The sequence below is a fragment of the Dermacentor andersoni genome, chromosome 5, assembly GCF_023375885.2.
Source record: "Dermacentor andersoni chromosome 5, qqDerAnde1_hic_scaffold, whole genome shotgun sequence".
Taxonomy (NCBI): Eukaryota; Metazoa; Arthropoda; class Arachnida; order Ixodida; family Ixodidae; genus Dermacentor; species Dermacentor andersoni.
Window position 1 is genome coordinate 110524305 of NC_092818.1, and position 14935 is coordinate 110539239.

General features: G+C 44.3%; 2 protein-coding genes across 9 annotated transcripts in view; one reads left to right on the forward strand and one right to left on the reverse strand.

The window, feature by feature from the left end:
- Positions 1 to 186: 186 nt before the first annotated feature.
- On the reverse strand, positions 187 to 11106 carry LOC126531029 (uncharacterized). Of its 3 annotated transcripts, none has more exons than XM_050178397.2 (6): positions 11011 to 11106; positions 9541 to 10526; positions 7584 to 7649; positions 6156 to 6327; positions 5894 to 6087; positions 187 to 5708 (listed from the first exon to the last, which is right to left on the reverse strand). In XM_050178397.2, exons 2-6 carry the CDS (start codon positions 10474 to 10476, stop codon positions 3036 to 3038), a joined length of 4041 nt encoding a protein of 1346 aa, XP_050034354.1. In that variant the 5' UTR covers positions 10477 to 10526; positions 11011 to 11106; the 3' UTR covers positions 187 to 3035. The 3 variants fall into 3 exon arrangements, with proteins under 3 accessions (XP_050034354.1, XP_072144360.1, XP_050034355.1); XM_072288259.1 differs by having other exon boundaries at positions 7590 to 7649; positions 11005 to 11106; XM_050178398.2 differs by having other exon boundaries at positions 11005 to 11106.
- Positions 11107 to 11379: 273 nt separating this feature from the next.
- The window catches only part of LOC126531027 (uncharacterized), a 43165-nt gene continuing 39609 nt past the window's right edge, over positions 11380 to 14935 (forward strand). The window contains exons 1-2 of one of the 6 annotated variants that reach the window (XM_055070919.1): positions 11380 to 11470; positions 14093 to 14167. Coding sequence is in view for 1 of the 6 variants with exons in the window: in XM_055070918.2 (XP_054926893.1) it covers positions 11587 to 11631; positions 14093 to 14167 (120 nt within the window). In the remaining 5 variants the exon portion in view is untranslated. The other 5 variants (XR_008612582.2, XR_008612583.2, XR_008612581.2 and 2 more) reach the window with 5 other exon arrangements.

Genomic DNA, 14935 nt, shown 5'->3' on the forward strand with positions numbered 1-14935 from the left:
GAACAAGGTGTAGTACCTCCTGAACTAAGGTGAATGACATGAACGACCTGCCACGTAGGCATATATTGGCACAAAGTGATGGGCAATGCCGCGTTTCCAACAACAGCACATATCGCTGTTGTAGAGAGTGCACCATAGGTCACACTCATTATTCGATGAACACACATGTGCATGAACAAGCATCACTTGGTCAGTACAAAATATATTTAATCACTGCCACAAAACACCAAAATCACATAGGGATAATATAAATAACAAAGCAGTTTGATCCTGAGGGTTGTATATACATTCTTGATGCTGATCCCAAGTTGTCCAAGCAGGTGTAGTAAAAACAGAGTCAAGAGAGATGAACACATGTGGCACTTGCATGCACATACAATGCTTTCACATCATTTTACACACATTGTGTTTGTTTTCAATACTATACAAGCAAGCTCCAGTTTTCACATAGGTAACACAATGCAAAATGCTTCTAGATGGTATGAGATTGAGTTCATACAATTTGCACAATTCACTCATTACAACTTGATCTTACTTGGGTATTGTTATTTACATAGTGCTCAAGAAAGTAACTATACATGGGCAAACGTGACTGCTATTTATGCAATTCAATGGTAAACGAAGAAAAAAAATGCACTGACGGATGTTAGTAGTAACAATGATAATAAATTAATGAAATAATCAGTACAGATGAGTGCCTTATAGCGACATAACAAACATTTATACCTTGTGCGATTCTTGTTAGCAAAATGGTGCTGGAATTTGGCAATTACAAAGAAAGCTGATTTATTTGACACAACCCTGCATACTGGCATTAATAATGCATTACTGCTAAATATGTCAGGTATCTTCTTGCAAATGTGCAGTACAACCTTTCATTAATTCAACCTTTCATTTCACTCAATGAGTATCTATACACTTTCACAAAGGAAAACAATGCTTCCCAGTCAGGCCTTGGAATATCAGCTTGCGGTTCATTTTAATCAGAGAAAACGCACAGCAGTGGCTGTGCTGGTCACGATGAATATATCGACAGCCAAAGTTTTTCTTTGCCACTTCTCCAGATTTACAAAGCTAGAGCATTTGCAAGACAAAGCATACAGAGCAATTATTTCTGGAACAAATGCTGTGTTAACAGATGCCCATTGCACGACTTCAACGCTGAGTGCGTGACAACACTTTCTTCACTTCGAATCTTTCCAAGCTTTCTGTAAAGGTACCTATAGTTAACCTTTTGTGGTCATGAGCATTTACCCACTCTATAGTCATTCTAATGAGAAATTGTATTGCATGTTTTGGACTCCATGCAGAAAGAGCTCTTGTGTGAACAAACACATCATCAGAGAATTATTAAAGAAAAATTTTCCTTATTCCTGAGGCTCTTGCATACTGGACATTTTGCAGCTAGCATCACACAGTGAGTAATCACCACAGATACCATTTTCTATGGTCCTCATCATTGCTTCTTTTTTCCTTCAGTGCTCTCATTCGAGGATGTTTGCTTGTCATCTGAAGGTGGCATATATTCCTCTTCGAAACTAAAATCTTTTTCAGATTCACCAAATTCATCATGCCAGTTAACTCCTTCGGTAAAATGTATGCAGAGAAAACATTGCTATCTTTGATGTTCTGCACGACAAAAAGTGTTCATGCATTTCACGACTGCTGTCAAAAAATTTGCTACCCTCGCACGCAGACACTGGGAATTGCATTTATCAAAAGTTTAAAAAGTTTCCGAGAGGTGCTACAACAACCAGCATGTGCAAGTGCACTTGCGTATCGGCCACCTCCCGGCAAGTGACCAGCACTAATATTTTTGAGTGTTGGGAGAGGCCTGGCCAATGACCGCAAAGGGTTAATGCCAGGTCAAGAATGCAGCAACAAGCACACCTCAAAGGAAGTCTACATACATGCACCAGCACATCACTGCCGCTGATGGGTTCTCTCGTAATGCCTGTGCTCACATGTTGATCTATCACATACCGGCCAATTATCAATCATTCACATGTGCATGCATTTGTGTTCTCTCAACACTACTAGATACTGTGTTGCCTCAGTGCCCTTTCCCTCTACATACGAGCGTTTGCAGTACACTGCTCGGTAAACACAGTTCTTTCAAGAAGCTGCATGTGCCAATTAAAGCTACCAACGTGTGTGCATGTTTGCATTGCCTGCTCGATAGCAAGCCCATGCACCATCCTGGTGGCGTGCCCCTGCATGCATTCCTTTGCTGGCTTTACTCACCACAGCAGTGGTTCTCTGCATTTCTTGTGGGTGTTTGTGTGTCAAGTTCCCCTACCATTTGCACCTCCCTTTAGCTGGCCTTCCTATCTGTGCATGTGTGACTACAATGGGTTTGTCATTAACTGTAATAGCACAGAAGCACCTTTCTAGACAAGGAAAAATGCAAAGCAGGCACAGCATACTCTTGTAGAGTAGTTTCTACTGCATTCTTGTGGCATATTAACACACTATTGTAGAGCAGCTTCTACTGCATTCTTATGGCACCTTCGGGTGGTTGTTTTGAGAATGCTCTGGCTGTTCTATGGAAGTGGTGATGAACAGCTTCAATGCTGTATTATGAGAATAACCGGGTACGGCAGTGAAAACCTGCCTTCATGATCATCTGTAGAACTTGCTTATTCAAGCAGTAGCACTTTATTGCCTTCCTAAATTACCTTTGCAGTGCTACCAGAGTGCTCTAAAAAGACCACATGAATATGCCAGTAGTTTGTGATTAACTAAAATTTTTCATCATATCTCCACTGAAACAGAAATACAAGAAGGGCTTGCAGGGAAGTAGTTCCCCTCATATGAGAATACTAGGAATGCAAAAGAGTGCATCTTAGTCTAGCAAGATTGCACAAAACATGCTTCCTAAGGTAAGCACAGATGAGCGAAGTATGGGTACTTCGAAAGCTTCCCTTGGCCTTAACTTCAAGTATCTAAACAAGTGTATATGGCCCACAGTGGATGAATTAACCAATGCCAGCTGCATCAAGTCCAAGACGACAGCTTGTCACGAGTGTATAAAATTATGTAAAATCTTCCTCGTCCACATCGGGCAAAAGGTCTGCTCTACCAATCATGTCATCCTCATCGGGATCTCCTGTGAGAAGAGCACCAGTAACTGCAAAGCTTTTCTGCACTGCATCGTGGCTTGTTGCTTGCAAATGACGCCAAGCTGCAGCAATGCACTCCAGCATTTCCTGGACTGTTGGTATGCTTCTAGAGGAGCCCCTGTCGACTGACATCTTGTTGACCAGGGCCTGAAACTTTCTTCGCAACCAAACAACAACAGGATGAGTCTGTGAGGAGCAAGCTGGTGGTGTTATGGCCACCTTGATGTCGCTGCCAGCTGAAGCAGCAAACTGCTTGTGGGGCTCAAATGAATCCAAAATAAGGAAGCTCGGCGATGGCACAAACCGACCCCAGACGCGCTCTGCCCAGTATTCAACAGTGTTTCGATCAACTTTCATTTCTTCCTGGCAAAGGACAAACATGCCATTTACTTCCGAGACACTGCTTGAACCCTTAAGCACAGCGAGAGGTGGTAAGACACCGCCGTCAGAGAGACAGGCCAGAAACACAATAGCCTGTGACTGTTCAAAACCACAGCGGCGAACAAGCAGCGAACCTGTGCCTGTACCACCACCTGCACCAGATGAGAAATAAAGAGGCACTTCATCCATGGCACCGATAGCTGCACTGGTCACACCACACTGCTCCTGTAACCTCTGAACTTCCAGCCGGAAAGAGGAGATCTTCTCTTCAAGAACTGCTGGCAGCGGAGTGTCCAAGGTAGGCATCTTCTGCAAGAGTGCCTGATGTCTCTTGCAGAATCGAATGGGCCAACCTGCAGAGCACTTGAAACCTGCCCTTGTCTGAGATAAAGTCGCTATAGCTTGCGTCTGAATCTCATTGTGAGTAACACTGCGATTTTGCTCTAGCTGTGCCAATACCCACTCGAGAATCTCATCATCTTTTTCGTATCGCAGCTGTATGCCAAAACGTCGAGACCATCTCGAGTACCAGCCAATACTGCATTTCATTGTGGTGTCGCCATACTTGCGGTAAGTCTCTGCCGCTTTGGCACGGACTTCATTAGGCCCTGGCTTGAAGCCACTGCTTCTGCATTGCTGGTACCACTGATAAACCTCCTTTTCAGCCTCCAAAGCCTTCTTACTTTTTGATACCTCTTTTTTTCGCACTTTGCCTTCTTTGACCATAGCCTTAAGTTTTTCCTGAGTTTTGCTCCAGTCTGACAGACTGTTTCGGTCAATCTGGAAGTACTTTGAGGCCTCACTAAACTTTAACCTTTCAGCTACCTTTACAATTTCTAGCTTGACAGCAGGAGGAAATGCAATTCGGAATTCTTTCCCTGAGCTGGACTGCAGCTCGGGAAGGTCTTCAATCATTTGCTCCATTTCGAGTCTTTTCTTGTGCCACACATACAACCACCGGCAGTTTGTTTTAACCTGGTCTTCTCCAAAATATCGAATGATTTCTTTGACCTTGTCCTTCACTTGAGCAGCATCTAGCTTCGCATTTGTTGCATTGCAATCAGTAAGCCAAGTTACAAACATCTGCTCTGCAGGTGAAACAGTGGCAGTCTCTGTGCTTTTAACAAGGCTGCCCTTCTCATGTGGGAAGAGCCGCTCTAGCTTCTCTCGATCCCGGCACCATTCAGCCACCGTTGAATGGTGAACCCCAAAGTGCTCGGCAGTCTTCTTAAAGGTTGACTGCAAGGCAAACTTAACGACCTGCAACTTAAAGTCTGGAAGGTACCGCTCGTTTTTCTTCTTCTGTGCAGCAGCAGCAGCAGCACTACTGCTGTTGCTGTTGCTACTCTCTGCAGCAGGAGGAGCTGATGATGACTGTCCATAGTCTGTGTAGGGTTGGTTAGACACTTCTAAGGAGCACGCAGGTGTCATGCCGTGGTCATAGTTGGCATAGCTGTCATAAAACGGTGGAGCAACAGGCTGCCTATTATCGTTTTTGTGCGTTTCGTTGCCTCTCATGTGAGTCTGGTCCGTCCAGTATGAGCCATAAAACATGTGACTATTCTGGACAGGCGGTGGCGTCATTTGATGAAGCTGGTAGAATGGACGCGAGAGTCGCTGGGAGTCTAATCCCATGTCTGGGGTTGGATATGGTGGACCTGCGTGCTGTCCATGCTGCTGCGACTGACCACACAACGGAGTATAATGGGGATTGCAGAGTGTCGCGCCATGACCACTACTTCTGTCCAGTGAAGGTGGCAACAGATGTGGGCTCAGCTGCTGCGAGGCGTGAACCATTCCTCGAGGTGGTTGCGGTGATGTAGTTATCAGAGTATTGACCATTTCTCGTGGCGGCTGCACTGATGTAGTTACAGGATGCATGTGATGAGATGGCACTACTGCAGAATGCAATGATTGACTTGATGGAGTGGCACACTTTGCGTGTGTGTCAGGAACAGCATGAGTCTCAGAGGCAGGTGGTTCATGAACTGGTCTGTCTGGCACGGCTGTATGAAGGACCGGGTGATGTGCAGGCATGGCTTGGGGCTCGGCAGACATGGCAGTAGCAGCAACAAGCTGGTCCACGGCAACTTGTTGTTGATCTGTTGCAGCGGGCTGTTGATGTTTTTCATGGCTTTGTGCTTCAGCGGGAGCTAAAGCTGCATCCGGTTTCTCACTAGGCACATCTTGGCTCTCAGTGTGACCCTGCATAACGAAGAATGCACACATTCTATGACCTGCCTCAGCCTCAACATGTTCTTGGAGGATAACAGGGAAAATAAAAGAAAGTTCTCAAAGTCTGATGGTACATACAATTGTAGGCCTGCACAGAAAAACAAGTGACTGACCACAATTGGAAAATTTGGATTTGCAGAAATTGGCAGACTCACATGTGAAGTTGTGCTTGATTCATCTTCAACATCAACGTCCTCTTCATCGACAGAGAGATCCTGTGGATTCATTTGCTCACAGCGCCTCTTCCATGCTCTGTGCCAACCATCGCCTGCTCTGAACTCAGGATGACCATGTTTCTGGAACAGGCGCTGAGCGCGAGCGCAAACGATAGCCTTGGTGAGCTTTCTACCTACAAAAGAGGAACAAGGTAGCAAAATTTAATAACCCATAGTAGGTGTGTCCTGGTAGCTGCAGTACCTTTCTTTTGCATTTTCTTGTACCAAGCCCACAGCTCCAGATCAATCTCACTGGCACCCCTAAACCTTGTTCGCCTTTGCCTCGTTGCTGGTGGGGGCGTTGGAGGAGAAGGCGGCGGCGATGCGGGTGGTGGTGATGGAGGTGCTGCCGGGGAGCTCTCTTTTGCTGGCGGCTGTTCACGAAAGAATACTGTGAGCAATTAGGCTATGTGACGGAGGTATCACAGATGGAGAGCCACAAACGACAAACAGGGTGATCTAAGCCAAAAGTACACTGAAATGGAATCTTTTAATGGCATCAAATAAAAAAGTTCTTTTGACAATTTTTCCCCTCCTTGCAAGGAGTAGGTTTGCTACCCCTGTCTGAACAAAAAATAAGCAGGCAAGAGAGAGGGGGGTAAAGAGGGAAAAGGAGTAAATGGCTGTGGCCACCAGACATACCATTGAAGAAGAAAAATGCAATCCATTTTACCCAAAGTTAAAACACAACAGATTTCTGATAATTCAATTACTTTAACCAGAACAATGTATGAAAGGTTTCCTAACATGTACATGTCAATAGAGGGTGCCACTGGAAGCTGCTGCACTTTTACACAATTTAATTTGTTGAATTTGCTCCATTTACATTGGCTTCTAAACCATTCTGTCTACCTAACAGCTGTTGGCACAACACAGTTTACTGGTCACTCATTGGGTGAGAGCCAGAAAACTGGCCATGTGCTGTGCTAAGGGCACTGTATGAAATGTGAAAGTAATTAGCCTCCCTGAACCATAATGCCCAGACCTTGCCATCTTCCTTTGAAGATAGTGATATGACATACATGTAAACCCTGAATCTTTGCACAGGCTTACAACATAGTTTGGAATTGAGAAGTACACTGCAATAACTGCCTATACAGAATCATCTCAAGTGCAGGCTATGCAGCGATTCAGCTACATTGTACCTCTCGAATCCCAGTAGATCATGACCCCAGCAGCCCACTTTGTGTTTGTTTCTTCCTTTTTCTTCTTCTAAAGGTTTGGTGTTACCATATAAAAAGTAAATATTATATTACCACATTTTTAAGCATGTCAATTAGTTCACAAGTGGTAATGTTTGCGATGCAATGTGAGCACAACAAAATTATGTGTATACGTATAACTGACAATGCCTCATGGTGAAAAGATGATGAAGTAGTGGCTCGCACTGTTAGCAAGAAGACTTGAAACAACATAATCATAAGTGGCGGCACCATGAAGATTCCATGTTCAGAAGAGATAGTCCCACCAGACCCACGTGACTAAGGACTACATGTGTCATTCTGCTATGCTAGCAATAACAAAATGTTGCATATGTACCCAGCCTATTAATTCAACAATGGCCATTTAGACTAGTAAACAACTCTTGTGACCAACACCGTGCTTAACAATACAAAGAAAAAAATCTCACCCTTACATACGGTGTGAAACATGTCATTTCTGGAGGCAACTGCAGCAGAGTCACCTCATTCAGCTCCTAATGTAGCAAGAAGAAAAGAGGCAGATTAGAAATGGTACACCTATCAACAAAGCTCTACGCACAATTTTACAAACACTTTGCTATATCTGGTACAAGTCGTGCTATATCGGAGCCTTTTCATACGCTTCACTACACCTGACCTTCGTACGGAATCTGTGGTTTTCCTCTGAAATCGTAAAATAAAGAGATAAAGAGATGGTACGGCACAAACATACTTATAAGAACAGCTACTGAAGTTGATCTTAGTCAAAAGGCCCAGACGCAGTACCCACAAGACTTTTGCCGATCTGGGCCCCTCCCAGCTGACTTACAACGTGGAGCCTGTGACACCCAACATGAGAAAGAAAATATATATGTAGATTACTGGCTAAGGTAAACCACGCAACGAAGTTGTTTATTCGAGTGAAGTATATGCAAGGTAACCTTTATTTTATAACTATTGATAATAATGTTTCAAAGCAAATTCGGGGTTCCAACGCAGGCTGGCTGTGCTTTGATTGACATTTGACACCAACTACATCGCCACATGCCACTGTCGACCTTCACCGTCACCACGCGAAGATGGTTGCAGACATAGAGTTTCCTACAAAAATTACTAGAGGGAACTCTGGTGCTGCAGTCATTGTCCTACCGTGGGAATGATGGGAAGTACATGGATTTGTCTGATCTTCGTGCTTGTGGATCCAAACGTTCTTGTGGCTTTGTATATTGCGCTATATAAATCTTATTGTCGTATACTTCAGCGCAATCTATATTCTTCGAAGTGCAGAAGACACCGGGAACGTGTACAATTGCTATTAATTGCAACGATTGAGCTCGTCCAGGTGGCCAAATCGAAACGCGCCAAGCGTCTCAAGGCACTGGCATGCCCGCGATAAATTCGTAAGGGTGTTTCATTCGCTTGTCGATACATGTGTCCGTGGCTTAATGGTTTCAATATCAAGCTTCTGTGCTAGAGTCCCTGTGTTTGAATCCTGCCGTCTGGCAATTTTAATGATGTCTCCTTAATTATTTATTGCGCAATATACTGTTGAAAATGACGAGTTTACAAAGTCACAAAGCCGTTTGAAGCCAAAAGAACGAAGTTTAGGCAAATCCATGTACTTCACATAATTCCCATGCTGGGACAACCGCTCCCATTGCAGCTCCTGTAGACACTAGCGCCAGAGTTCCCTCTAGTCATTTTTGTAGGAAACTCTATGGTTGCAGAACTCCCCACAAGTTCGCTGTACATAGCAGGCTTCATGCAGCTTGAAGTATCATCCAAAATAATGGCCAATTACAGTACAGAGGCTGGATCTTATACACTAAAATGTGTGCCAAGGTGCACCAAGATGCATGATGGACTAGAGAGTGCACTGAGGCATTTCAGTCAGGCCAATGTCTATGTCATGACATGCCACGCTGAAAGCAAGGAGAGGCTTTCCTTGCTTCAATAGTTGCACTTTATTGTGCAAATGAAACTAACTGGACACAGCATGGCTTTGGCAACACAATAACATCTATACTTGTGCCCCACTGAAAAACAAAGTTGGACTCAATGTTTTCTGTTACTTGGACACCTACGGCAAGGCATCACTTGATTCATTATTAGCAAGCTGCTTGCATGCACTTAGTATTATTGCAATATACATTATGATGTTATTTGTATTTTAGCATCTCAAATGATCGCACTTAAACATGTGAATATTTTCCTTACATAGGTTCCAGCAAACTTTTAACCATGCACCCTTTACCAGTGCCATAGATGATCCTGTTATAGTTTTCAAGTTCTTCGCATCTCTTCTCTGGCCATTTCCTTCTTTTTATGTTAGCGTCACAGGGCCCACAGCACTGCAAAAGGGGAGTGATTCTAATTCAAGGCAAAGTTTGTGCAACAAGTGCTTACCTTTGATCCACTTAAGCGGGAAGTTCCCTTGAACAGCACTCCGAATCGTTCACACCACCGCTGCGCCCACTGCAAGTCAACCTTTGTGTCATCCACCTTCAGTGACTCAGCCCTGAACATCAGATCTGACACACTTATTTCGTGGCCTGCGAGTGCGTCTCTTCGGACACCGACAAACACGTCCGTCTCCCACTGCGGAATGTTTCCAGAGTTTACTTTCCTGGTTATTTCCAGTTTCCCTTTTATCCAGTATTCCATAAGACTTTCATCCAAAGAAAGAAGTATGCTGGCTTCCTTGACACTTTTTTCTTCTGCCACACCAATGGAGAACAACTTGAAAGAGGCCGGGAACGGGTCAGGAATATTGCATGTGTTTCTGACTTCGGGCTTTGAGGTTGGGGGTGCAACGGTCTGGTCAGCTTTCATCCAGTGTTTGACTTTGTGTACTGGTACTCTGAACTTCTTTGCTGCTTGATCAACCGTATTTGCTCGAGCATAGGTGACGATCTGTTTCTTCAGGCCTTTCGGTGTGTGGCTGCTCTCGTAACCTTTGGATGCGGATGAGGTTTGGGCTTTAGATTTTGTGCTTTTCCGGGAGTACGACGAGGACTTTTTTGTGGAAGGAGTTCGCTTTTTTCTACGTTTCTGTGCCCTGGCTGCCCTGGGTGAGAAATCCTCATCGTCGGCACGTTCTACGTAAGCTCCCTTGCTGCCACTCTTTTTAATCTTGAGCTTAACGAGCAGCCTTTTTTGACCTTGAGAACGTCTCTGCCTGGCTTGAGAATTGTTTGACGAGGCACTTCTTGGCGTAGGAGTAAAGTCAATGTCAAGTATGTCACTCGGCAGGTCATCGTCCGAGTCGTCTCCGCTGCCTTCATATTTTAGCGGCACAGCTTGCTTGCGCCTTGGTCGAGTTGGCAACGTCGATTCCGACATCGCCTCTATTTTTTTATTTTTATCTTAGGACGTGATCATGTGCCCATCGCCTGAAACATGAAAAGGAACGAGTTGACAATCTCTCCACACACGCTCGCGACGAAGCCGCTATTTTCTCGAAGTGTTTATACAGATATCAACAAAATTTGCCTATTTTGTCCCAGAACACGGTAAGGTATCCTGAGGTATGTAAGTAGCAGCCACTATTTGTTAATCACAATGGAAAACTGGGGATCACACAAAGACGGGTGCCGCATTTCTCATCGTACAATAAGCAGGCGATAAAATGTTATTTAATTAAACTGGAAGAAGAAAATCGCAGTAGGCACAAGGTAATTACACTAGGCTAGCCTCAATGGTACCCGTGTTATAAATGTGTCTCGAAACAAGACCCCTAGCGTACCAAGGCTTCCGTCAGATGTTGTCAAGGTACAGCACCCGACAGAGACGCGATGTGTTAAGCATTCCTCAGACAGCGCGTGCGTACAGTACGATCGCGGCGTATATATAAACATTTTAAGACTTTACCGTTACCTCCACAGCACATTTGAAGAGAACACTGCATATAAACACAAGCATGGCGGATTTTTAAAGCGACAGCACTAATGGCGCTGAGGCCTGTGTGCACGAATATACGGGACACACTGAAGTTGGAACACGGTGCAATGCACGGTGTACTGAATAGCAACGTTGAAAGAAAGTTTCATGTTACGCTACTGTAGTGTAAAGAAAGAAATAACTTATATAAGAGAAACTATAAGTCAAAGCATTATTAAAATCACATGCAGAAACAAGAAAAGTGAGATGATGAAAAGCGAAGCAGATTTGTGAATTACTTATTTACGTTAGCACGGCGACAATAAAGTATATACATTTGGCGTCGATAAAGCAACGTAATTTCACAGCTATAAACGCATATGTCATGTTTCACGCTAGTTGGTCAGCGGCACGTCAGCGGTGGTCACACGCTGCTGGTTAACATAGGTTTGACGGCGTGAGTACTGCCGCCTGGCAACTCTGTTGATGCGGTGTCCGGATTTTGTTCCGAATGTTTTCGGTGGTAGCGTTGTGATCACTGTGCACTTGTGTATTGAAGCTTAATGTAAGCAAATGGCAGAGAGGTTTTCTCGGTTTCACGAGGTTCGAGATTATCAGGTATCTGAATTTATCATTCTATAACGACGTTTGCTCGCCGCTGCGGTGTTAATCGGCGATCGTTTTAAAACCCTGAAAATCTGTGTGGTCTAGGCCTAAGGGTGCTCGGGCTGAGTGATAACAGCAGGGAATCGGGCTTTTGCAATCAATAAGAACTCATTGATGATTTGTTGAGCGAAGTTCATTAAGCGTGCTTTCTTTGTGTTGTTGTTTCATATCGCTTCTTATTTTGCTGTTGACGTTTAGACATTGCGCACCGACGCCCTGCATCTGCGCAGGTGCTGTAGCGCGTTTGGACGCCGTGCCAGTAGTATTTTACAGTAGTAGTGTTACAGACGTGTCAAATGACAGTGAAATCAGTCACTTGCACATCAGCACGTTTGTAACCTGTTCGAGGCCTTCTCGGCATCTGCACACTGTCTTCCTTTGGGGCTGTTTAAGCTGCTCTATTTTCAGTGCCCATGGGATATTGTAACGTACGGTACAGTGTTTTGCTAGACCGAGATCGTTTGCTTCACAACAAATACCGTGGCCTGTTTATTTTATACTGTGTTTTGTTGGGCTATTTGGTGCGTGTCGACAGGTGCCCGAGTTCTTTTCTTTAGTGTTGCCCTCGTGAAAGTTACGGTGGCCACATCCGTCTATTACCCTGACAACTTAAAAAAAAAAAAATGTTTATCACTGGCTCGGTGGGGCATATAGTATATCTGTTGTCTAGTTGGCATCATAGCGCATTTGTCAACGTTGCTTCTGTAGTTCGATCAGCATAGACGAAAAACACGATGTCATGTATGTCCTCAGAACTCGATAAAGCGAGTTTTTAGTCGGCCTAACAGACTAGCATCGACAATCCTCGAGTCCCCTCTTCCGATGATCTTTGTGCTCGCCGTTACGCTTTCGTTTCGCAATACAAGTTGCGCTTAAGTTACGAGAGTCCTGCACAGTGATGTGACAACGCTAATCCATTCGGCATGCCGAATTCGCGTTGTTGATTCCCGCATCATAGGTAAAAGTGGTCTTCTATGCCCCAGTTGTACGGGGCGCTTGCGATCGAGCCCGATCGCGATCGAATTTCTCTGTCTAGATTGGGTCATTTGCACAAGCTGGAGAAGGGTGCCAATCGCTATCGAATTATTCGATCCTGCTGATCTAGCTAGATCGCGATTGGAAGTGCCCCATGGAACTGGGGATATACATTTACTAGGAATCAATAATTAGACGACATTTCGTCTAGCTGGGAATCAGTTTCATTAGAAAAAACATTACGCAGAATGCCTTCCAAAATAGTGTCAAAGGGGGTAGACATATAGGCGTCTGTGTGGAAACTGAAGCATCTACTGCCTTTGCTAATACCATTTTGGTCAGCATTTTGTTAGAGTTTCTTAATGTGAATACTTCTGCTAGGTGAACCATAGAACTGCGTCCTGAAACTCAACTTTCTTGGGGGTGAATTGTTCTGAGGAAGGAGCATGGCAGATTGCAAATCCCATCAAATCCTGTTTTCACAAAACCCATCAAATACTGTGTTCACAAAACCCAGGAAAAGGTGGTTTTGGTTGCTCTCACGGCATAAATTTCCCATGTGGCGTCCCAGTGCACCTATTAAGTGGGGACCTCCACAAGTAGCCAAGCACCAGGCTAGAAGACGTCTCTACCCATTAGGAAAGCCTGTTGGTTTCTGGTGGCACCAGGATTTGAACCCAGTACCTCCTGCATGCAAGGCAGATGTTCTACCACTAGGTCACTGCTGCATAGGCTTCGAAAAATAATCTCACTGCAAGCTTTAAGGGCAAACAGCCACAGGTGAATGCTAAATTACTTGGAAATTGTCAAGATGCATATCTAAAGTCAGCGAGAAGTCAAGAATCCAGGAAAGGCTCCCACCAAAAAAGCCCAATTCGTCTGCCATTTATCCTCTTAAAATGCTACCAGCACGGCCCTAGCTGTTCAGCAACAATGAGCACACATACAAACGGCCAAGAACAAGACAGCTCACCTTGTGAGCAAAGTACCTCATCGTTAACAACCCCTCTTTCTGCTTTTACGTGTGGGTGTGCCACTGTGGTGATATACCAGGAAAGTCTGAAAGGTCCGACTGATCCCTTGACGGACCGGCTACTCGTACTTGATGCACTAAGAGCTCCCTCAGCTCGGTGAGGGTTCTTATGGAAAGGGCAGGGTGGGTAAAAGGATTAGGAAGGAGAGGGAGATTATCGACTAAGTGATTACTGATCCCTCTGTGCAAGTATACATGTTCTCTTTGAAGGAGACTTATTCCTGCATTCTATGTGTCACTGTGTGTGAAAGGCTCACCAAGGTCACTGATATGTTCAATAGAGCTGTAAAATATGCTTGCAAGTGCACCGCAAGCAATAAGTATGGCTGTGATTTAAAAGAAGCACCATGTCAGATGCCACTGATTCTAATAACATAAAGAACTGCATTTTTTTTTCCTTTTCAGGGTAAAGGAGTTGATGTTTATGATGACAACCTCATCGAGCTTGAGCAGTCTTCTCTTGCTGAGCCAATTACACAGGTAAAAAGCTAGTTCTCTGGGTTTAGTGTCCGGTTTTACAAAACTAAATAGTAATAATAAACAAAACTTATGCTTGCTTATGCTTACAAGCATAAGCCATCTTGCTTGAGTGGCTAATTGGAATTCGTGGCCCAGTTGTTTACATGGCTAAGTATAAATTACACTGTTCTTGTGCAGTTACTTGTAAGAAGCGATGCCATGACTTTCTGAGATGGTGCCATCTGTTCTTGGGTGTTTCGCAGCAATTTTTGTGCATTTACAATGACAAACAGTCTTGTGTGCATTAGTTTTAACTTGGCTAAGCTTCTACTTAAGCGATATTGTGGGTTGAGGTGTATAGTCTATGCAACTGACTTGGCCAGCACTGTACATAAGTGAAAGGACACAGTCAGGCCTAGTTATTCAGGGTGCTATATTGATCTGTTTGTTCTTACATAGGTTGTTCAACCTCCAAATTTTTACCCACACTCCTTGCAGTGTTCTGTGTTTAGGGCCCTTGTGTGTTAATATTGGCATTAACCAATATCATCAGTTTGACCTAAAGAGAGTTCTTTACCAGCTCTGTTTTTTTTTTTCTTGGCTCCTGGCCTACTTGGATTGCAAATCCTGATGGTGTCTGCTAGCACGCATCTTTTGCAGCAAAATCGTTTCAGTATTTCCTTCATGCACCCCTGCGGCAAGCTGCATTTCTCTGGCCATCTACACATGATCATCTTCTCGAAAGCCAAATTTTATTAAAGGGACCCAATTTAATATATGTTGGTAAAA